A 23,384-nucleotide genomic window follows, 5' to 3' on the forward strand; every position below is an offset into this window, starting at 1 on the left:
CTGGCAATATAGCATATACACTAATGCATGGATCCAGTTCCAACTCACAACTATAGCAGATCCACTGAATCAGTGGGAACTTAGTAGTTCAGCATTTATGTTAGCTTCATTGATTCATTATATGAACTCCGGTTGGGCTAAAAGTGAATGTGAGTCATACTCAGGTTAATACTCTGTTTCATTCCAATAGTATAAATTGATGAAAAATATTAAAGCTACATCCCAAAAATGAGCATGTGTAATCACTGTGGAAAAACATGGATCAGGACACAAGGGGGGGGGGGGGAAGAGAGAGAGAAGGTAGAATCTTTCCATTGTTTTCTGTGGTATTCTGTCTTGAAAGAACATGGAGAATTTGCTCACTCCCATCACACAGGATCCACCTCTGCCCATTTCCTAAAATAAAAAACCAGCACCCAAAAAGGGGGTGCGACTATTATGCGATGGTGGCTATTATGTGATAACATACAGTAATGTATGTGATAACATACAGTAATTGTCAGTTCTTTTCTGTGTCTGATTTATAATGGCTGCAGAAGGCACATTGAGGGGAGTGAAAAGACATGGAAATGCATGAACTAAAAATGGACTAATACACCATTTCCTATCCCATGAAAAATGCCTGTTTCTAAATATTTCTAAGTGCAGGGGAATGAGTGGAGCCGATTTCAATCCATCTTTGAAATCCACCAATTTCTACATGATGTGAAGACCGAAACCCATGGGCAACTCATGGAATGCATCATGCATCGTTTGATGGGAACCATGGAATTTTGTCTTTGAAGCATGTAGAAATGGGGAGGGTACCTCCCATATGATTAGGTCCTAATAGTGATATTTTTTTAAAAAACCACCCACCATATTATACATTTTTATACTCAATCAAGTAGAAATGTGCTTTATTGGGTGAGTAAGAGACGTGGTGGTGGTTTCAATTGACTGATGGTTCTGTAGACTAGAATTATACCATAGTCTTCCGATTGTGATTTCAGGCAATTTTATGGTTGGTTCATTAGTGTGCCATAATATACAATACAAAAGGAATAGGATAAAGTTGACATGTTACATAATTACCATGTATACTCCCATTATGCCCATAAAAGCATACATATGCTTTAAATGTACTTATGACATGATGTAGAGAAGCAGAGTTTCTTATCATATGCATTATGTTGAAGTAAAACAAGAAAAATAAATGTATTCCTGCTATAAATTATGAGTGCATGTGATATATGTGGTATGCATACACATATTATTTACCATGTATTAAGCAGTTCTGGGAAGGTTTCATTTTTGTATCTGGCAGATGGACCTTAAGCAAAAGCACATAAGGAGAATTCAGTACAGTGGAGCCTTCTAATTTTCTACCCCTTGACTCATCCTGAATGTAGCCTTCTGAGATGTCCCTTTCTGATTTTTTTCAACTCTAGTGGAATGGTAGATTGTCTGAATGGTTGGTAATGTTAACATCTGTATGAATTTAAGGAAAAGGTCTCCAGAATGGACAGAATTGTAGCCGAGCACCAACATTTCTCTCATGATCTGAAAGAGCTTCAGGACTGGATGTCAGATGCAATTCAGATGCTAGAGTCTTATTGCCATCCCACTGCAGATAAAAATGCCCTTGATAGTAGAATGGCAAAGCTTGAGGTAAGAGAACATAACAAATCCCCAACTCTTATGTTTTTCATTAAACATTTCTATTCATATTGACTACAGTCAGCCCTCTGTATCCGTGAATTCTATTTCCACAGATTAAAGCATCTTGAAAGTATTTCAACCAAAATTTCCAACAGTAAATCTTGATTTTGCTATTTTATAGAAGGAACACTAGTTTGCCACTATATACAGTAGGACTTTAGTATCCCTGGATTTTGGTATCCCTCAGGGGTCCTGGAAACCAATCCCAGCAGATACCAAATACCCACTCTGTATGAACACAGTTTCTTTCTATTTTTTTGGTACTAGCATCAAAAAAGTCTTTTACAAGTGTACTTTTCAGGAGTAAAAATCTGTTTTCATATCAGTTTTATTTCAAACTAGAGAGCTTTTGGAATCAAAGCATTTTAGTGTAAATCAGGTGGGATAATTTACAAATGTTCAAAGTGAAAATTTGATGAGGTTTATTTTGCTATAATCAAATTCCAGACTAAAACAAACCATGAACTTTAAAAAAAATCAAACATGTGTACTTGTGTATGTGAAAGAGAGGAAGTATGTGTGTGAGAAGAGAGTTCTTTCCATGTGCAGTAACATGCACATGTTTTAGTAATATTGGAAACATAGACTGTTTGTATTCCAGGGGCTGCTTTCAATAAAACAAGAAAAAGAAATTCAAATGAAAATGCTGCTGACCAGAGGAGAATCTGTTTTGCAAAATACATCACTAGAAGGAGTGCCTGTAATAGAACAGCAGTTAAGAACTCTTAAGGACTCTTGGGCTTCTTTATTGTCTGCTTGTATTCATTGCAAAAGGTAAACAGAGATCTGAACACTGAAAGGACATGGGTACAATCCACATGTACATGGAATCAGAATTATGAGCAGTGGAAAATTAACCTTTTAAACCATTTCAATGTTAATAACTTACAGACATCTCTTGAGTTTTTTTACCCTTGAATCCTGTACTGGTTTTGGCAAGTGAAGTGTGCATAGTTTCGTGGGATATTTCATGATTTCTGTTTGCAAAATTTGCTTTATGTTTTTTCCCAAAATAGGTTCAGGATACAAGATTCCAAAAAGAGAAATAAGAATAAGAAAATAATGCCAAATGAGAATTTTGCAAATGTACAGCCTCAACACAGTTACTAAGAAATGCCCTTGGACAGATCTCTTTCAGCCCCAGAGAGAGGCAATGGCAAACTTACTCTGAACAAATAATACCAAGAAAGCACATGAAAGGGCTGTCATAAAATGACATGAAGGCATTTTTAGTGAATTTACTACAGCCTCAGTCTTCTAATTGCTTTAAAAAACTACTGTTTAGAATCAGATTATATTATTTTTCCATACAAATAATTATAGATAATATAAAGTTTGAAATCTGTTATAAAGTTATCTTAAATCTAATTTTATATATGGATCCATCCAATGGTTAGTAATGGGAGTGCATGACAGTCACTGCATCTAGATATTTTCTACTTTCACAGCCGGAAGAATGAAATCAGCAGCAGTCAAATCAAGTAGTTCATGTTAGAATATTATTACATCTCACTTCTATTCTCTTCCATCAACTGCATATTAGCTTGTTCTTCTTTGGACTCACATATTTTTTTAAAAACTTAAATTAATTGGCACTGTTTATTCTTCTGTGGTATTGCCTTTAAATTTCAGTCACCTGGAAGGAGCACTCTCCAAATGGACAAATTATCAGGATGATGTTCGACAGTTTACTAGCTGGATGGACAAAGTGGAAACAATCATGAATGCTTCAGAAAGACAACATGCTGAACTGAGAGAGAAAAAATCTTCACTTGGTAAATCTAAGGTTAGTAGAAAGTCCATACTTCAAAAATTTTAACAGCATTTCTACATAAAAAGCAAGGCATTTACATGCTCCATTTCACCTTTGTGAAATGGTACAACGTACTGTGTTTGGATGCCAAAGGGCTGACCCTCATCTACATTGACCTATGTGATCAGTGTAGAAGAGAATTCTGCCTAGCTTCTAAAATTGGACAGAAAGAGGTTTGTCCAGGGTATTTAGTGTAATTAAGCCATTGTAATAATAAAACCAGGATTAATTGAAAATAGTACAGAAAACAGAAATAAAAGGAACACACATTTGTTGTCTTTCACTTGGTATAATTATTTTCCCAGGGCTTATTATAGAAAGTCCTTGCAGAGAAAAAGCCCACTGGAATGGAACTAACTTGGGGTACTTCCACACATACCTAAAAACCACATCCAAATGGGTTAAAGTAACCCGCTTCAGCATGGGTTCTAGTCCCCACCCCCTCCCACAACCCCAGGATTTCCCTCCCGGAGTGGCTACATGCTATCCCAATTGAAATCAGAATAGCATGAAGCCACCCCAAAGCCCCTGATTTACCCCCTACAACTTACTGAAAAGGTCCCTGGCCACCATGGAGCCTCTCACATCCTCGTGCAAGAAAATGATGCCTGAGGAGATGGGAGGGTTGAGGAGGAAAATCCTTTGAGGGCTGAGGGGAGGAGTGGCTGCTTTCCTGCACCTTTGGGCTCCAGGAGCCCAAAGGTGTGGAATAGTAGTGGAGATTGACCCCCAGGAAACATGTCCCAGTACTCAGTCTCCACAGGCCTAACACCTCATAACTCCCAGATCTTTCAAAGCTTGGATTACAAGTCAGGTCAATAAATGGCCCATTAAATAATCATATATGGCATTTGGCCTCATCATTTCATACTTGCACTTAAAGTGCTTGTTCTTTTTTGACACTTCTTTGGAATGACTACAACTAATTTCATAAGATCCAAACAATAGGTAGGGAGGGAGGGAGGGAGGTAGATAGATAGATAGCCAAGGTTTCTGCAAAGGCCAGGACTACTTTCACACATCTAAAACTTGTCCACCCACTCTGCCCATTCATTGAAAAGTCCAATCTGGTCATAATGGTAAATGCTTTAGTTATGTCCCATTTGGATTACCATAACATGCTCTATTTGAAGCTGCCTATGAAGAGTATTAAGAAATCTTGGTGGATCCAAAAAAATGAGGGCTGATGCTTAATCGGGGCTGATTACAGGAAGCACAAAATCTCCCTGTTGTAACAGCTCTATTGACTGCTGGTTCCAGGCTTTTTGACATTTTTTTAAAATCATATCTCAAACTTGTCTGAACTCTGAGATCTACAGGAGAAACCCTTCTTTCAGTACCACCACCTTCACAAGCATAGCTGGTGGGAACACAAGAGAGGGTCTTCTCAGTCCTTGGGCTGTGGAAATCTCTTCCCAGAGAGGCTACAATGGCTCCCTGGAAGAGGCCCTGCTTCTTTCCTGTGGCAGACTAAAAACTCTTTATCCAGGCAGGCTTATAAAACAAAGTTTTATAATAATTTTGCTTAAAATTGTATTGTTTTTACGATTGTGAACCACATTAAGTCTTGATAAAGAAAGAAAGGGGTATAATGGAGTCTTTTATATAAAGAATAATAATAATAATAACAACAACAACAACAACAACAATAAAAATATAGATGGAAGTACACATCCCTATGAAAACTCCATAATCAGCCTTATGATGATATGGTTGCAACTTGAATCAACCCACCCACTGATAACTGTGATAAAGTATATCACTTTTGTTTCAGTCCTGAGCACTAGATATGTCCAAAAATCATTTTGAATCTTATATCGGATTTATATCGGATTGTTCCCGCTTTTTGAGACGCATTCCGAGACGTTGTCTCATGGCGCAACTGGCAATGTAATTTGAACCATCGTTGGCCCATTCTCTAATTGTTTCTTAATGTTTTATTAATTTTTTCCCCCCAAATTTTTTAAATATATTTTTTAAAATTATTTTTTTAATTTTTTTGTTTCTGCAACCTATAATAATAATAATAATAATAATAATAATAATAATAATAATAATAATAATAATAATAATAATAACTTTATTTTTATACCCCGCCCCATCTCCCCGAAGGGACTCGGGGCGGCTTACATGGGGCCTTGCCCGATAAAACAATCAAATATCAAAATACAGCAATAAAACAGTTATCCAATAAAAACATCAATTACAGTAAAAACAATCGTTAAAATCAACATAAAACATACAATATTAACACTGGAGACTAATTCATAGAACCCAGGCAAAGTGCAACATGTGCCGAAATGGGCCGAAATGGGGAAGGTAATTTCACAGTTGAAATGGACAAAGTGCAATATAGCATTGGCAACACCTCAAGAATGGGGCTATTATAAAATGGGCAGATAGATCAGCCCGACACCAAATTAAGTATCAAAGGCCTTTTGAAAGAGCCAGGTTTTTAAGCTCCTACGGAAGGAGAGGAGGGTAGGGACCTGTCTGATCTCTCTAGGGAGCGAGTTCCAAAGCCGGGGGGCCACGACGGAGAAGGCCCTCTCTCTTGTCCCCACCAACCGTGACTGCGAGGGTGGTGGGAGCGAGAGAAGGGCCTCCCTTGACGAGCGAAGAGAATGTGCGGGTTCGTAGGGGGAGATGCGGTCTCTAAGGTAGGTGGGTCCCAAACCATTTAGGGCTTTGTAGGTGATAACCTGCACCTTGAATTGGGCCCGGAAAGTAAATGGCAGCCAGTGAAGCTCCTTAAACCTACCTTGAATGGGAGCTTAGCGCAGCCTAACATGGCTGCCGCTCCTCGGCCAATCAGAAGCTTCCACGATGGACGCAAAGATGGGGGCTAGGGTCCTCTGCGTCCATGTGGAAGATTGCCATAAAAGCCCGTTGTGTAGCCCGGGTGAGCCATTCTGGGCTGGGTTTTGTGCAGAGAGGGTGGTGGTCTGTAAACTGAGAGCAAGCAAGCCTCGTGTCTTGAGGGAGAGAGAGGGTGAAGGGGTTTGGAGGGGTTTGGAGAAGGGGTTAGGGTTTTGTTGCGGGTTCCTTCTCTTGTGAGTGTGTTAATTTTGGGTAGCGCTCAGCTATTTAGAGCTGTGAATTCCAGGGTTATTTTTTCCATATTATTTTTAAAAAATCTAGCTTTCAATTTCGTTAAGAATAGTTCTTGCTGGATCATAGCATATCTTTGCAGAATCAGTAGTCTATTTCATTAAGAAGGCATTGCCTTTCAGGCTTGTGGGATCACATAGCCAGAGACACCATTGATTTTTCCAGTGTTCTTGCTTACAAATATAGCAAGGGAATTTATAGTTTTCAAAGTATCTGTGCACTCCTTGCCAGGGCATTGGCCAGCTTGCTCACAGGTACAATACCAAAGGAAGGCAAGGCATTGCCTTTGTGGCTTGTGGGATCACATAGCAAGACACACCATTGATTTCCAGTGTCCTTCTTGCTTAAAAATATAACAAGGGAATTTCTAGTTTTCAAAGTTTCTTTGCACACCTTGCCAGAGCATTGGCCAGGTTGGTCACTGGTACATTAACAAAGGAAGACATTGAGTTTGGGGCTTGTGGGAGCACATAGCAAGACATAGCATTGCATTCCAGTGTCTTTTTTTCCTAAAAAAATTACAAAGGGAATCTCTAGTTTCCAAAGTTCCTTTGCACACAGTGCCTGAGCATTGCCTGGCTTGGCCACAGGTACATTTCCTAATGAAGGCATTGGGTTTGGGGCTTCTTGGAGCGCATAGCAAGACATAGCATTGATTTCTACTGTCCTTTTTCCTTAAAAATATAACAAAGGGAATTTCTAGTTTTCAAAGTTACTTTGCACACCATGCTGGAGCATTGCCTGGCTTGGTCACAGGTACATTTCCAAAGGAAGGCATTGAGTTTGGGGCTTGTGGGAGCACATAGCAAGACATAGCATTGAATTCCAGTGTCCTTTGTCCTAAACAATATTACAAAGGGAATCTCTAGTTTCCAAAGTTCCTTTGCACACAGTGCTTGAGCATTGCCTGGCTTGGTCACAGGTACATTTCTTAATGAAGGCTTTGGGTTTGGGGCTTCTGGGAGCGCATAGCAAGACATACCATTGATTTCCAGTGTCCTTTTTCCTTAAAAATATTACAAAGGGAAAATCAGACACAGAAACAAAGTTACACAAGTAGAAGAAGGACTTTCACATTAAAAAAAACACAATTGAACAGGAAATAAAACTTTCAAACCAGGAACAGGTTTCTTCAATTATTAAAAAAATAGTTTATTATAAAAGCTATAAAAATTCGCCAAAAATCGGAGGATACAGGAAACGTTCTGCAATTTGGTGAGCTAGGAGGGTTGAATGTGTTCTCCCACTGTACCAAATTTGATCAGGATAGCTCAAGAAATGAGAGCGGGGGAGCCCTGTAAAAGTCCCCATGGGTGCTGGGTTTTTTTTTTGGCGATTGCGCATGCGCGTCCGCCATTTTAGAAACATTTAGAAACATTACGAATTTTCAGAAATATCCGAATTTTTTGAGGGAAAAATCGGAAATAGTTTCTATATCGAAGCGCCGGCGCCCCCTACTTTAGAAACAATAATTGAAACATTTTTTTCATCGATCGGACATGCCTACTGAGCATATATAAACTAAAATGAAAATATCTGTGTTTCAGTATATTTCAGGGCCATAGCCAGAGGGATGAGGTTTAAAGTTCAACCCCCACTCAAAATGTGTCAGGTTAAAAAAATTGGTTTACTCATAAATTGGTTAACCAGTTAAAATTCATGAGTAAACCAGGAGTTGAACCCTCCCCCCCTCCCCCCGCCGGGCTATGGCCCTGTATAATTTGCTATATTACATGGGTTGTTAATACATCCTGTTATTTGTCTTCTACAGTTACTTAAGGAAGAAGTATTTAGTCATAGTACGCTTCTAGAGACTATTGAAGTTAAAGGCATGGGCATGACTGAACATTATGTAACTCAACTGGAACTTCAGGACATTCGAGAGAGATACCAGTTTCTCAAAGACAGGATAATGGTATTATTTCTTTTTTAAATGCACCAAGCTTTCTTCTTAACTATGTTAATTTAGAGGTGTTGAGAGATTATTTTTAAAATGTAGTGGCAAGTGCACCTAATTTACTAAATCAAAAGTGCTTGCAAAATATTTGTCTCTTTTCTAAATGTTTGTAAAACACCAAAGCAGTCCCTTCCCTCATAACATCCAATCACTGACATATTTCATTTGTGTCAGACAGCCTATTTTCCTAGCCCTAATGTGACATTTCTGATAACAGGGAGCAATAGCTAAAGCAGAAGAAATGGTTCATCTGCATAATGAATACCAAAGAAACCTTAAAGCCTTTGAAATCTGGTTAGAAAAAGAACAGGAGAAACTCAACTGTTTATCCCATCTTGAAGGTGATATGGAGAGGCATGAAGCAACACTCCGAGAACTCCAGGTAGATTTGATTACATACATGTATTTTGTACTAATAAAAATGACTGAGGTGAGTACAGCCTGCAAAAACAGAATCAAAAAACACTGTGTGTGTCTCCTTTCTTTAAGAGAAATTACCCTGTTCAGCACTCTAGCCAGCTTTAAATATGAAGCTGGAGATACAGTTCAGGCTGGAGGGAGAAGAAACATGCAGGATATTTTTTTAAAGTGGCTTCCCATTTCTTTTTAACTGTTGTTTCAGTAATATATACATCCTTCAGGCTGTTCAAATTGTTTGGAAGGGTAGGTTAAAATATTACCCTTCCTTTTAATTTTAAACCTGTACATTTCTGTATGTCTAAGAAAACAGCAGAGTATGTAAATACCACTACATAATATTTAAATTGCTATATTTCCCATCACTGAATCATGCATTGAACTATGTGAGAGGGCTTTAACACAGCCATTTAATCCAGAGTATAAAGAGGGTTTTAAAGACCTGTTACTTTCTGGAGTCTCCACCTGGCTCAATTACCCCAGAACAGTCCTCCCAGGGCACCCGCATTAATCTAGAATAATATAGAGCAGCGGGATATCTGCCTGAAGTTTTCCACCATTTTCCCCTCACATAGTCACAGAGATTGTGCAGAGTATGGAATTCCTGGGGTTTTTAAAATGCTATTGTGTGCTGGTGCCATTCACACCAGCGCAATGTACCGAAATCTCATGAAGTCTTGCATTTTCTGCATACTAGGGGAATATAATGGGCTCTATTACAATGCATCTTTCAACAGAACCTGGATTTTTCACACTTTTTAAAACACAGGTTTTTCCCATTTAGTGTGGTTCCAGTCAGATTATGGGGTTGTGTCATTTGACTATCCCCCACACCATTTATATTCCACTTCCAAATGGATTATAAGACCTATGTAGATATGACCAGAGTTAACAATGAGAAGGAATTATTATATCCACGGTGTGGTAATATACATCAGCAGATGACATTTTGTTTAGTGTCACTGGATATTTGTAGGTACATGGAAATTAGATGGATAGATTTTAACTGTATGTTGATCAGTTCTGGGAACATAGATAACTCAAATCTGGGTAGGAAACATATAGCTTTTCTGATGTTGTAGGATTGGAACTCCCATTAATAGCAGTGTATGTGTGGTGTGTGTGCAACTGTTTGTTTATATATGTGCCTTCAAAACACCTGACAGGTTATGGTGATCCCATGTTTTTTGAGGGCTTTCTTAAGTAAAGAATATTCAAGTGTAGTTTTGACAGTTCTTCTATCTGAAATATATTCTAGAAGCTTGTATTTATTAGTGACCTCCCATGCAAATACTAATCAGAGCTGTTTCTGCTTATTTTCCAAGAGCAGACAGGATATGGTGCCTTTAGGGTATTTATGCAAGCAGCATAGAAAATGGCAAAGCATGATGGCATTCCTAACTTGGCTTAAAATATCTTTAAATGAGTTTCTAATAAAACACATAAATCTTTTCATGTCAAGAGTCAGACGCCAGTTAACAAACAAAACAGTTTATTCTGAAGATAAGCCAAAAATAACACAAAAACAAGCCATGCTATTTTCCCATGCTGGCATTCAATAAAAACTAAGGACGCTTCAATTCAGCTTAGAAGAAACAAATAGAGTTGACTGCAAGATAACATGCAAAATAAACGAAGGCTTGCAACTTTCCAAAAGCTGCAGAGTATAACAAAGTGCAAAAGCTTCTTTTAGCTCCAAACCGTTTCTGAAAACAGACAGCCGGCTCTGCAGAGTTAAAGGGACAGTTCCCAAAAGAAAAACAGCAAACTGGCTTAAAAACAAACAAACTAGAAGAGCAGTAAACTGCTTCCACAGTGCAGATAAAGCCGAAGCTTCAAAGGGATTATGAATAGCCGTCGTCAGGAGAATCCAAGGTCAGGTCGAGAGGCAGCAGCAAATTCCAGAAGTCAGAAGCCAGGAGTAGTCGTCAGTCAGGGAGCGTAGACAGAAGCCAGGTCAAATTCAATCCAAAGTCTGAAGAGGGTGCAGTCATCCAAACCAGATCCACGATAAGACACAGCGAGAGCCAAGCCAGATGGTATCAGCAGCTAGAAATAGTAATCAGAATGCAGTCCAAGGAAACCCACACAGTTCCATCCCTCTGCTGCAGAGCAGTCCCAGATAACTTACATCCGAATCACAGTCCAAGTCCAGTCTTCACGGAAACACAGAGATCCCAATGGCGCCTCAGCAACACCTTGCCACACGCAAAGTGCAATGGCCAAACATTCCCATTTTATTCCCCTTCCTCCTGGGTGACCAAACACTCACACCCAAACACCAGGTGTCCCAAATCTACTCAGAGTCCGAACTCCACACAGCTAGAGCTCGTGGATCTGGAGTACCTAGCAATTCATCGGAGTCCCAATCATCCTGCCCACACTTAGCCCCGTGAACACTTAAAGAACCATCCTCCCTTCTCCAAGCATCCCAAGTGGGATCAGCTCCTGCAGAAACCCCAGGTTCAGTAGTATCCATAGGCCCCAAATCCCCAGACATCTCTGGTGGCTGTGCCCATTCAGTGCCCACTTCCCCAGCCACCACCTGTTCCTCAGCATCCATTTCCCCAAACTCCCCATCTGAATCTTCCTCAGAAGATCCCCCATATAGCTCTCTAAGTCGCTTCCTGCACAACTCCTCCAGTGAACCCTCATCACGAGGGTTTTTTCTTCCTCTTCGGATCCCATCACCATCAACCATAATCCCCGAAGGCGCAGTCACAACATTTCATATGCTGTTCATGCATGGAAGAGCAAAGTCCCCCCCCCTCCTCCGGCGCTGGATAACTTTATTAAAGTTCATATTTAGTGTTCTTGGGTAGAAATGTTCATCTGCACAAAAAGAAAGATGGTTTCACTAAAAAAGATTGTTTGATAATTTTGCACTATCATAATCTTTTTCACAAAAGGCACAACATCTTCCAAATGTTTGTGACCATTCTTTCAACAGTTTGCCTCATTGTGTTAAAGCATTATTTCTTATCACAGTCAATCACAGTCAAGAAAATTTGTAAGTACAGTAGAGTCTCGCTTATCCAACATAAACAGGCCGGCAGAACATTGGATAAGCGAAAATGTTGGATAATAAAGAGGGATTAAGGAATTAGCCTATTAAATGTCAAATTATGTTATGATTTTACAAATTAAGCACCAAAACATCATGTCTTACAACAAATCAACAGAAAAAGCAGTTCAATACATGGTAACGTTATGTAGTAATTATTATATTTATGAATTTAGCACCAAAACATCCCAATGTATTGAAAACATTGACTACAAAAACATTGACTACTAAAAGGCAGACTGCATTGGATAATACAGAACACTGGATAAGTGAATGTTGGATAAGCGAGAGATTACTGTATAAGCTATGTCTCCAGTTCCTAGCATATTCCAGTATATACCTCTAATATGGAATGAGTGATTGATTAATGCCATAATTTAATAATTTTTTAGGAATTACAAGTGGAGTGTGCTGACGGACAGGCATTGCTTAATGCAGTACTTCATATTAGGGAGCAAGTAATCCCATGGGGTGTGCCCCAGTTGGAAGACAGAATACTAGAGTCTGTACGTCAAGACTGGACAGTCTATCAACATAAGCTTTCTGAAGTCAGAACACAATTAAACACTACCCTAAGCAAAGTGAGGCTCATGGAAAACAAATTTCTGAAGGTGGATGAATGGCTTCAAACTCTGGAGGAGAAAGTTAACATCAGAACTGGCCGACAATCTGACAGAGCCACAAAGGAAATGCAGTTGCAACAAATGAAGGTGATAAAGTTATATAATGATTATTTATAATGAATTGGTGTAAATGGATTTAAAATTCTTCTGAATGATCTGTCAGCCAGCTAGCCAACCAACTTATTTTAGATGGGTAGGAACCAATCTCATTCTATAAACAAACATCTTTCTGCAAAATGTTTTTATGTCCTCTCCTGAGAAATATCGATTTTCTTTTTAAAAGTTTCTTCATTCTTCCATGTCTCTTTTTGTTAAATAAAAAGAATAACATTCTCTGATCAAAACTGCATGGTTTATAGTATGTATTTTATATAATGAGAAACCTGTTTCCAATTTTCTCTTTTTTATTTTAAAATCCTAAAAGCCACATTTGTCATTTTGTCTGAAAATACAATTTCTTTCCTTTAGAAATGGCATGAAGAAATAACAGTCTATAAAGATGAAGTTGAAGAAGTGGGACTATTAGCCCAGCAAATTCTGGAAGAAAGTAATACTTGTAGTGCGACTGGAAGACAAGCTACCCACCTTGCATCTCGATACCAAACCCTTATTCTTCATGTATTAGTGAGTTCTGAGTGAATATCCCATAATCCATCGTTTTTGTGCCATGGACATACTCTGGCCTGTCATTTATATCATGTGAATTCTAACTTTGAGATAACTTAATTTCAGCATCGGACCATGGGCAGTTTGCTTCAACTTGCAGTTTCTTCACTGAATTTCCAACCAGGGCCGGTTGTTACTAGGCGGCCGCGGACGCGGCCGCCTCGGGCGCTGGCTGCTAGGGGCGCCATTCGGGCCTGACTTCCTGGTCGCGGCCGGCGATCGCCCGGGCGGTCGCCGGCCGCGACCAGGAAGTCAGGCCCGAATGCCCTAGCTGTGCTGTGCGCGTGCGCACAGCACAGCTAGGCCATTTTGCCCTTAGTAACAAACTAAGGGCAAAAATGGCTTCTCTGGCTGTGCGCATGCGCACAGCCAGAGAAGCCATTTTTGCCCTTAGTTTGTTACTAAGGGCAAAATGGCCTAGGTGTGCTGTGCGCACGCGCACAGCACACCTAGGCCATTCGGGCCTGACTTCCTGGTCGCGGCCGGCGACCGCCCGGGCGATCGCCGGCCGCGACCAGGAAGTCAGGCCCGAATGGGCTATCTGCGCTGTGCCCGTGCGCACAGCGCAGATAGCCCATTCGGGCCTGACTTCCTGGTCGCGGCCGGCGATCGCCCGGGCGGTCGCCGGCCGCGACCAGGAAGTCAGGCCCGAATGGCCTAGGTGTGCTGTGCGCGTGCGCACAGCGCACCTAGGCCATTTTGCCCTTAGTAACAAACTAAGGGCAAAAATGGCTTATCTGGCTGTGCGCATGCGCACAGCCAGATAAGCCATTTTTGCCCTTAGTTTGTTACTAAGGGCAAAATGGCCACGCTGGGCGGGGGCGGGGCCAACTGTGGCCCCGCCCCCCCTCACTAATCGCCCTGGCCCCGCCTCCCACGCAGCGTGGGAGGCGGGGCCAGGGCACGCTGGGCGGGGCCAGGGCGCGGGTGGCGGGGGCGCTTTTCAGCACCCCCGCTTCCCATTAAAAAATATCTCCGGCCGGCCCTGTTTCCAACTAAGCTCTCCACTGGTCACATAACTGAAGAGAATGTCTATATTAAAAAATATTGGAAGAACCCAGGATTTTATTTGCATAGCATTTTGCAGATGTACACTAAATACTTCAACATTGCTAACCCCCCAAACCAAGATCCTTGATACAGTAGTCAGTACCATTGCATGGTGTTTTTGCGGAGCTTTATAAATATGCATAAGCAGATCAGTAAGACAGATGTTTATGTGCATGTGTGGTATGTGAAGATCCTCAGTAACTATTTTATATATATATATATATATATATATATATATACACACACACACACACACACACACACACACACACACACACATACATACTATAGACGTACACATGTTTCTGGGGATCATTGATCGTAGGGTGGGTAATTTCGCCAACTATCTGTGTTTCTGTTCATGGGGTCATAATGGCACATGTTCCAATTCTTTTTATTTTATTTTTTTGCAATGCTTGCATTTTCATTGTTCTTAGAACGTTTTTAGAGTTCAAGCCCCAGAACTTCCCAGCTCTCTGAATTGCCTCCACAAATGTTAATACTTTCCACATTCCCTAAGATACATGGAGGCGTTTTTGCTATCTCCATGTACATATGGGGTTTGAAGATTGGACTGTTTTAGGCCCATATGGAGATCTTTATTTAACAAGAAAGAATAACTCAATTTCCAGTTTATGTCTATGCATGGGTAAATTAACATATTCCTGTAAAAATAACAGAGTATGTTGAGGCCCTGGGGACTTAGTCCTGTCCCTGCTCTGAGGTCTTACAGCTTTCGGGCCCAGCTCTTCTTGGCATGTCACCAGAATTGAGACAGTAGCTTTCACAGTGTTCTAAATGTACAAGGTATTCAGAAGATATGTCTGTTCAGGGTTGGAGAGGCATATGATGTGTTGTGGATCAGGCCCATTTAAACAACCAACTGGACTCCCAACTCACCATCCCTTTTCTTGCATATGAGGTGTGAAGAAAGCTTATATTATCCAGAGAAACAGAACAACATGCTTTACTCTAGGCACTGATATTGAGAATGAGTCTTCTGAGGCTGTGAGTGATAATGGAGGGATCAGGAGAGGAAGGAAGAACCCTCGCGAGGAGGGCTCGCTGGAAGATTTACACAGGAAGAGAATCAGGGAGATTAATGGGGAGTCTTCCGAGGAGGATTCATGTGGGGACTTGGGAGGGGATCTTGAGCTGGAAATGGATGCTGAGGAACCAGTGGTGACAGAGGAAGTTGGCATAGATTGGGCACGGGCTCCGGAGGATCTTGGGGAGGAATCTGGGTCCATGGATGCTGTAGATGCTGGAGAGGCTTGGGTATCTTCAGAAGCAGATCCCACATGGTCTGCCTGGAGGAATGAGGGTAGTTCCACAGGTGTGGACAGAGTTGGGTTTGGGCAGGATGATGTTGATTCTGATGAGGAGTTTGGGACGCCTGATCCTAGGGCGTTGGCTGTTTGGAGCTCAGATTCTGTTGAGAAACTTTGGACATCTGACCCTAGGGCGTTGGAAGTTTGGATGCCCAAGGAAACCTAAATAAATTGGGGATGTTTGGCCACTATTCTTTGCGTGTAGCAAGGTGTTGCTGGGCGCCATTGGGTTTCCTGTACGTGATTCTGAAGACTGGCTTGGGACTTTGCAACAGATCTGCTGTTTGCCTTTGTTGCCTTGGCTTTTTGTGCCATCCCTTGACGTGGACCTTCCTGTGACGACTTCACCCTTTGGACCTTGGACTGAATCTCGACTTGGCTTATCTCTTCACTCCCAAACTCGGCTTGGCATCGTTCTAATATCCGTGACTGTCTACCGTAGCTGACTGCTGGCTTCATTTCTGACCCTGACGCTGTTCCCTTATCCCGACTTCGGACCGGCTTGACTTCGCTACAACGCTACGCTCCTTTGGCTCCTGGCTTGGCTTCCGACTCTGCAGCGGCTTGCCGCTAAATCATCAGCGTTTTCCTGTTTTGTTTGTTTGTGCTGCTTTTGGCAAAGAGCTTTTAACCTGGTTTGGGTTTTTTCCTCAGTTTAGAATCGCTGCTGTACTCCTGGGTTTTGGGGAAAGTTTTGGGGCTTTGCAGTGATTTACCTTTGTTTGTTTTGCCATTTTAAGCCCATTTTGTGTCTTTGGGCTGAGTTCAAGTACTTTATGTTAAATCCGGATTATATCTCTGATTAATCCGGATTATATGCCAGTTCATGTTTTTGGTGTTTTTTCTGTTTTGACTGCTTAATAACACTGAAGGTTAAGTGTTTTAAGCCTCTGACAATTTACTGAGTTATTTTTGAGTTGTTACTTAAATAAACTATATTTTGCTCTCAGTTGGCATCTGACCTTTGACAGATATAGTTTATTTAAAGAAATGTTTTTATTAAGTTCCAACCAAAAAGCATACATCATCAAAAGGGACAAAGAAAAAGGGTACACTTAAAGCAGGCAAACATTGCATAATACAATTAAATAATAATAATAAAAGACATTCCTTCAGTGTCTTGTCTAGACTGCCTTCCTTCCCTTTGAAGTAGAAGCTATTCCTTAATCATCTTGCACTCCATTTAGTGAAAAGAAAATGTAACTACTTAATGTTTATTTTTTGTTCACAGAGACTACTATCACTTCCTTATTTCCTCTAATGTTGAATTCTTTAAGATTTTTACAATCTTTTTTATATAATTACTAGATATTCTCACAAATTTCCTGTTATATTTATTGGTAGAAATTTTCTACTCTTCCACTTGTAAGACATATTCCTTTAAACATTTCTCTACTTTCTCCCATTCTTTCAACACCTTGTTTAGAGACTGCCCTTCATTATCCTAGATTATTTTTCCATTTTGATATGAGGGTGATCTCACATCTGTCACCCATTATCTCTAGGGTTGATAGGCTCAGTTTATGACACTGAGCAGGTAAGTGATTGAAGTAGAATAAAAATGCTTGTAATTTTGTTTCTTAATGGGAATAAGTAATCTAGTAACAATAAAAAGTAACTGCATTTCCCTATCCCTGTTTTATTTAAAAGAATATTATTTTGTAGCCACTAATACATTTTTAGGAATTAAGAAATGAGTGAATAGCAAACCTTACTCCTATTTGAAATTTGCTTGCAGGAACAAATAAAATTCCTTGAAGAAGAAATTCGTAGTATGGAGGAATCTGAACTTGCTTTCAGTGCTTACAAAGAATGGTTTGGAGCTACACACAGAAAATTCAGCAATGTGATCACAAAATTTGAAGTAGTAGATAAAGCAGCAATGGAGAAGAAAATGCAGAAACTTGAGGTATAGTTTATGGGCAATCTGAATGTATCCTTGGATAGTCTTGGGGAAAAATAACAACTAAGGAATTACCAGAATATCACTAAAATTGGGATTTAGAAATAACAAATGAAACAGCATAGAGAATTTGAAATCTATCCCATACCAGAAAAACATTCCAGTAATCAGAATGCCCAGTTCTGAAAGAAAATTAATTCATATATTAACTTTCCTGGTATGAACCTTTAATTGATATTTCTTTGCTAATTAAGCAATTTCCTTATAAATGCAGCCTCTTAATTTTTCCACAGTCAGATCAGAAAATGCCTAATCAACGATGGTTTCTCATTTTATCTGAACTTTATCTGAATTTTATTACAAACCTGCATAACAAACCAACTTTTATTTATGGTTTAATACTGTGTCTTGTTCTGGAACCAATTATCTCTCATTCAGATATGAAAACACAATTAGTCACAAATATCCTGGGTTAGCTGTGGTAAAGCAAGGAGTGTGGTGGCTTCATACATGGCTAAACTTGTTGCCCATAAGTTGGTTAATTGCCTGACATTTAATAATTAAAAGGATTGTGTCAGTAGGAATAAAGCTGAATCTGCACAAATGAGTTACTGTTTGGTTCCACTGAAAACTATTTATTTTCTACATTTGTTGTTTGCAGGAACTCATGAGTGACATGGATATTGGTCACAATTTGCTGAAATCTTCCCGTGAGAAAGGAGAGAAAGTTATGAAATATATGGAAGGAGATGAAGCTGAGCAGTTAAAAAAGGAGATCAGAGGCTGTATGGAGCAACTTGATAAGATGACTTTTTCTATCAGAAAAGAGCACACAACATTAGAGAAGTGTCTCCATTTAACAAAAGAGTTCTTAGATAAGTACAAAGTACAAACCCAGTGGCTGTCAGAGTATCAGAGTTTACTGCACACAGCGGTGGATCCTAAAATGGAGTTGTTTGAGAAAAAGGCACAGTTATCCAAATACAAGGTGAGCAGGTTATTTCAGGTTAAAAACTCATTTTTGAAATAAAAAAATATGTGTGTTATCTTTAATGCCTTGTTTATACTGACAAAAAAACCCTTGGGTTTGCCATCGCTTTTTCTCAGTTTGCATTGGCCATGTAGTAACTCCACACGCATCACATCCATCATGGTGAGATTGTCATGATCAGTCATATAGTTTCCACCTCACTATTAGAAGGTAGTCCACATTTCTAATTCTTCACATTATTTTTGGCCACACAGCCATTGACACCCCACTTCTTTTGTTTGTTTGTCATGCATTTGAATAACTGTATATTCTGTTAAGCTGAGGTGCACTAATACTGATAGGTGTGTACCCATGTGCACAAACCTGTTATAATGTTTTTAACAGAAAAAAAATCTAGGAAAGACCCAATTCCTGGTGGGAACAGTAATCTCCTGCCAACTTACACAAGGGCACATAGCTACCATACCTTTAGGAAGCATGAACCTATGGCAGAGAAAATTGCACACATAGAGAAGCACATATTGTTGTTGTACATTCATACTTAAATGGTGAAATGAGCAAGAAAGATCGTTTTCTTAAGAGCTAGTGATTTTGTCACATATTCCTTTTGGTTGGCATCATTTGCTTTTTCATATTCTTGGATCGAATCAACATGTCACAGTGTTTGTGTATACTATTATACAACTCTTTTTATTTATTAAAATGCTGGAAAATTACTGGGAGCATTTCACAAAACAAAGAAATTTTATGGGGATGAAAGCATCTCTTCTTTTCATGAAAGCCCTACACCTATCTAAGATAAGCTTGTGATTCAATGGTGATGTCTTTGAAACATGTTAGGAGTGATCAGAAACTGCCATGGCCTGTTAAAGGAAACTTAAAGAAACACACTTGTATCATAACTTATTCTGGATTTTCCTGGTTCCCTTTCAAATAGGAAAAGAGTGATTTTCCCAGTGTTGTGGGTTATTAGATTTTTACATTCATTTTAAAACTATATATGTTTTAACTATGTTTTTAATTTTAGTCAATCCAGCAGACTGTGCTGTCACATGAACCCTCCATAAAATCCGTGTTTGAAAAAGGAGAGTGCCTCCTTGAACTGGTCCATGATGCTAATTTAGCAGAAAACATCCAAAAGCTTCAGGCAGAATACCAGGAGGTCTGCACCATTGCAAAGGTAAAATCTGTGGGTTTTTTTTTAATAAATGCATTTGTTTCCTGGTAGAAATTGATGCTGATTACAGGTGAATTTAGGTGTATAATCTGGACTGCTACTGTAAGTTAAGTTAACCATTTTGATGAATGAGACATGATTATTTTCAGGCCTATTGACTTTGGTTCATGAATTGCTTGCACCAATGAAATTCTACTGAATTACCAAAGCTGATGCTGAGAAGGATTGGTGTATCTTGCGTCTTTTAAAATGACATTGAAGAAGGACTCTGTCAAAAGAATATGTGTTAATGTTTACGAGCTGGTCATTGACTGTAATAAAAGTTTACTTACTTACTCTGTGTTAATGCAGTCCACAATGTCATCCCATCTCTTCCCAAAAGAAGAGATGGGATGACATTGTGAACTGCATTTTGGATTCCAGTTATATCTCTTCCAGAAATAACTAGAAATTGGAGTTTCAAACATGATTCTTCTACAGTTAATATGTTTTCATGAAAGGAATTGAAAAGTTTATTTAAAATATTTTTTACAGACACATGTTGCAAACTTAGAGGTGAAAGTAAAACAGCACGAAGAGTATAACAATGAATTACAAGAAGTGGAAAAGTGGTTGTTACAGATGTCCAGCAGGCTTGTTACTCCAGACCTTATGGAGAATAGTAATCTAGAAATTATAACACAGTATTTAGCCAGTCACAAGGTAAGTTTAAGTGAGCACCCAGCAATAGTTGAATAGTTTCAACAGTTCATTCAGTGGAAGAAATTTGTTGATAGTTCTACATCTTGTTAATAGAACTTTGGATGCTGTAATACTAGTAATCTTTCTTTCTTTCTCTGAAGAAACTTTCTCTTACGTTGCTGGAACTTTTGAGATGCTATGATCAGTTTGTGGAAAATTGAAAATTGTGGGTCATGTTTAGTTGACCAAATGCTAGTAAAGTATATTTTAGAAACAAAAACGATGGTTCTTCTTTTGGGAAATGTTGCTTCTAATTAAAAAAAACCAAATTCCAGAATTCTTATCATATATGTGTGTGTGTGTGTTATGTGCATAATTAGGACCAAGTTAACAAAACCACTGGGACAAATGTCACCAATTTTGGCCACAATACACCAACACATCCAAGGTATATCCTTTACTCAACCCCCCCCCCCAAAAAAAAACATTGGCATATATCTATTTTTCACCACCACCCCTCCCCAGAATGGTACATTCCCCTAGAACGCAAATACCCAGCCTTCCATGCAGCAAGCCTATTCCATTGTATTCCAGCTCAGTAAACAAGGATTTCCATAAGAAGAAAGCAGCCTATTGAGGCTGCAAGGTTATTCACTGCTATTCCACCTGGCCAACAAAGGATTCCCATAAGCCACAGCAATACGTGGCCAGGCATAGTGAGTTTGAATATATTCATAATGGAAATTTTAAGTATTTATTGAACCCTGCAGACCTGAAAGAGGAATAAAGGGGGGATTAACCCATCTAATGGATCTAGGCAAGGAATAGGTGTCAAGTCCCTGACAAACTCCACAGACCACCCTTAGGCAAGCACCTTAACCCCAAGAATAACCCAAAATACCAAGCCACAGAACGCAGAGAAGCTCTTCTAGAAACCTACCCTTCACCCACAAAGGGAGTTATGTAGTGCTTACCAAATATAATCGAACTTTTAACCTGCCAATGACAATATATTTAAGTGACTCCCAATTTCCACACTAAACAGTAACAGTGTGGGGTAAGTCTAAAAAGTCTCAGGTGATATACTGGTGGTGGTGGGAGTGTTTCTTATTTGGTCCTGATGCAACACAGTTTCACACGCACTGTCACACACACAAGCAGAAAAAGGAGAGGTCAAGACAAGTGGCAGACCCTTCTGAAATAGTGTGCCCCTCATCAAGTGATAAGGAAAGACCAGCAACGGCAGCCTGTCCCTCACATGATCAGCTTGACCTCATTCATGAATGCCTTCAAAAGCATTCCTGCACCATAGGCCTGGCCTTTTGACTTTGGATTGGGCATATTTACAAACTGAATATCTAGGATACATTTCCAATATTTCTATATATTCATTTGAAAATTAAATGAATCACTAGAAGACGTTGGTTTTTTAATTTAACTGAACATTCTTCCAGGTATTGTGTCCAAGCAAAACAGGTAAGTTATGTGAATTTTAAAAATGTTTGAATTTAAATCAGTATGTCCCAAAGCTTCATGACATCAGTGGAGAAGCAAGGGATGTACAGTTTGTGTTTTGTCAGTGCAGACGAGTGCCTTAATTAAACTACTAGTCTTAATCCAATTGACACTATTGGTCCATTTGCATAATGGCAACATTCAACACATGATAACAAATGGGGTGTGGTTTTACATTCATGAGTGTCAATTAGCTTTAGACTTGTATTCTTTCTCTTTTTCCCTTCTACACATCAGAAAGGGAAATCAAAAGCTTTTGTTTCTGATTACTAATAAATCCTAGTTTGTTGTTGCATCCAAAAGCAACAAACTATTGTTTGTCCACAAACTAGGATTCATCTTAACTATTTCACCATGTAATAATCTCCTCTTTTTTCTTGAGGCACCCAAAATGATATTCCAGCTACTGGGCTTCACTTGGCCAGCAGCCAAGTGAATCCCAGTAGCTCCAAGGGAAGAGGTGTGTGGGTGATTGAAGCTTCACTCGCCCATGCACCCCACCCCCTTTCCTTTCCTTTCCTTTCCTTTCCTGAGACGGGTAAACAGACTCACCCATGTGCTGCCCCTGTCCAGCTATGTGGCTACACTCAACTGCCAGCTGAGTGAAGCCTCAGAACTGGAATTATTTTCCACCACATAATAATCACATCCCCTTTCTTTTGGCCAAAAAGGGGGATTAAAAAGTGTGATTATTACACTGTGAAATACAATATTTATAATCCAAGTTTTTGGGTTATGTTTTGTGCAGAATGCTCCTCCATATTCAGATACAATACAAACCACTATAAGAGACTCTGCTTGTCTCTCTTTTTCTTAAAAGGGGTGGGGTGGGGTGGGGTGGAGAAAAAGAATTGCATGAACCTGAAACTTGTATCACAGTGCACTGCTATTTCTAAATCAATTCCTTTAGAAGGCCATCTAAATTAGCAATGTAATCTTTTTGTGAAAAAATAAGCCTTTTTTCAAGAAAAAAACATACAGTACATATATGAATGTTAAGCACTGAAGATATTTCCTGTAATCTGTGGTCTTTTGAATGGTGCTGTCTTAGGCAATGATGGAAGAAATTGCTGGATTTGAAGATCACCTAAACAGCCTTAAAAACAAGGGAGATTTCTTAATCAATGATTGTGCTGAGCATCTACAAGCAAAGTTTAAGCAGAATGTAGAAACGCAGCTCCAGGGAACAAGGGACAGCTATTCAGCCATCTGTAGCACAGCCCAAAGAGTAAGTTCAGTCCAGTCATATTTAACAAGTGACACAGGAGCACAGAAATTGCAGATACAAAAAAAGCAATATATGATAAAAATTATATAAATAATTAAAGATTAAATATGGAAAATAATCAAGAGGTTTAGTTTACATTTAGAAGGCCAGTATGAT

At 39.5% G+C, this 23,384-nt stretch overlaps 1 protein-coding gene across 19 annotated transcripts in view; it reads left to right on the top strand.

Annotated features, from left to right (window-relative positions):
• Positions 1-23,384, top strand: part of syne1 (spectrin repeat containing nuclear envelope protein 1) — a 371,674-nt gene that overhangs the window by 190,367 nt on the left and 157,923 nt on the right. For all 19 annotated transcript variants that reach the window (XM_062977242.1, XM_062977181.1, XM_062977206.1 and 16 more), the window contains 12 exons: positions 1,486-1,650; positions 2,303-2,475; positions 3,334-3,487; positions 8,397-8,540; positions 8,800-8,964; positions 12,456-12,773; positions 13,155-13,310; positions 17,472-17,642; positions 18,298-18,624; positions 19,655-19,807; positions 20,339-20,506; positions 23,052-23,228. In XM_062977242.1, coding sequence (XP_062833312.1) covers positions 1,486-1,650; positions 2,303-2,475; positions 3,334-3,487; positions 8,397-8,540; positions 8,800-8,964; positions 12,456-12,773; positions 13,155-13,310; positions 17,472-17,642; positions 18,298-18,624; positions 19,655-19,807; positions 20,339-20,506; positions 23,052-23,228 — 2,271 coding nt within the window. The remainder of the gene's footprint in view (positions 1-1,485; positions 1,651-2,302; positions 2,476-3,333; positions 3,488-8,396; positions 8,541-8,799; positions 8,965-12,455; positions 12,774-13,154; positions 13,311-17,471; positions 17,643-18,297; positions 18,625-19,654; positions 19,808-20,338; positions 20,507-23,051; positions 23,229-23,384) is intronic.

Source organism: Anolis carolinensis, chromosome 1 (genome assembly GCF_035594765.1).
Source record: "Anolis carolinensis isolate JA03-04 chromosome 1, rAnoCar3.1.pri, whole genome shotgun sequence".
NCBI lineage: Eukaryota > Metazoa > Chordata > Lepidosauria > Squamata > Dactyloidae > Anolis > Anolis carolinensis.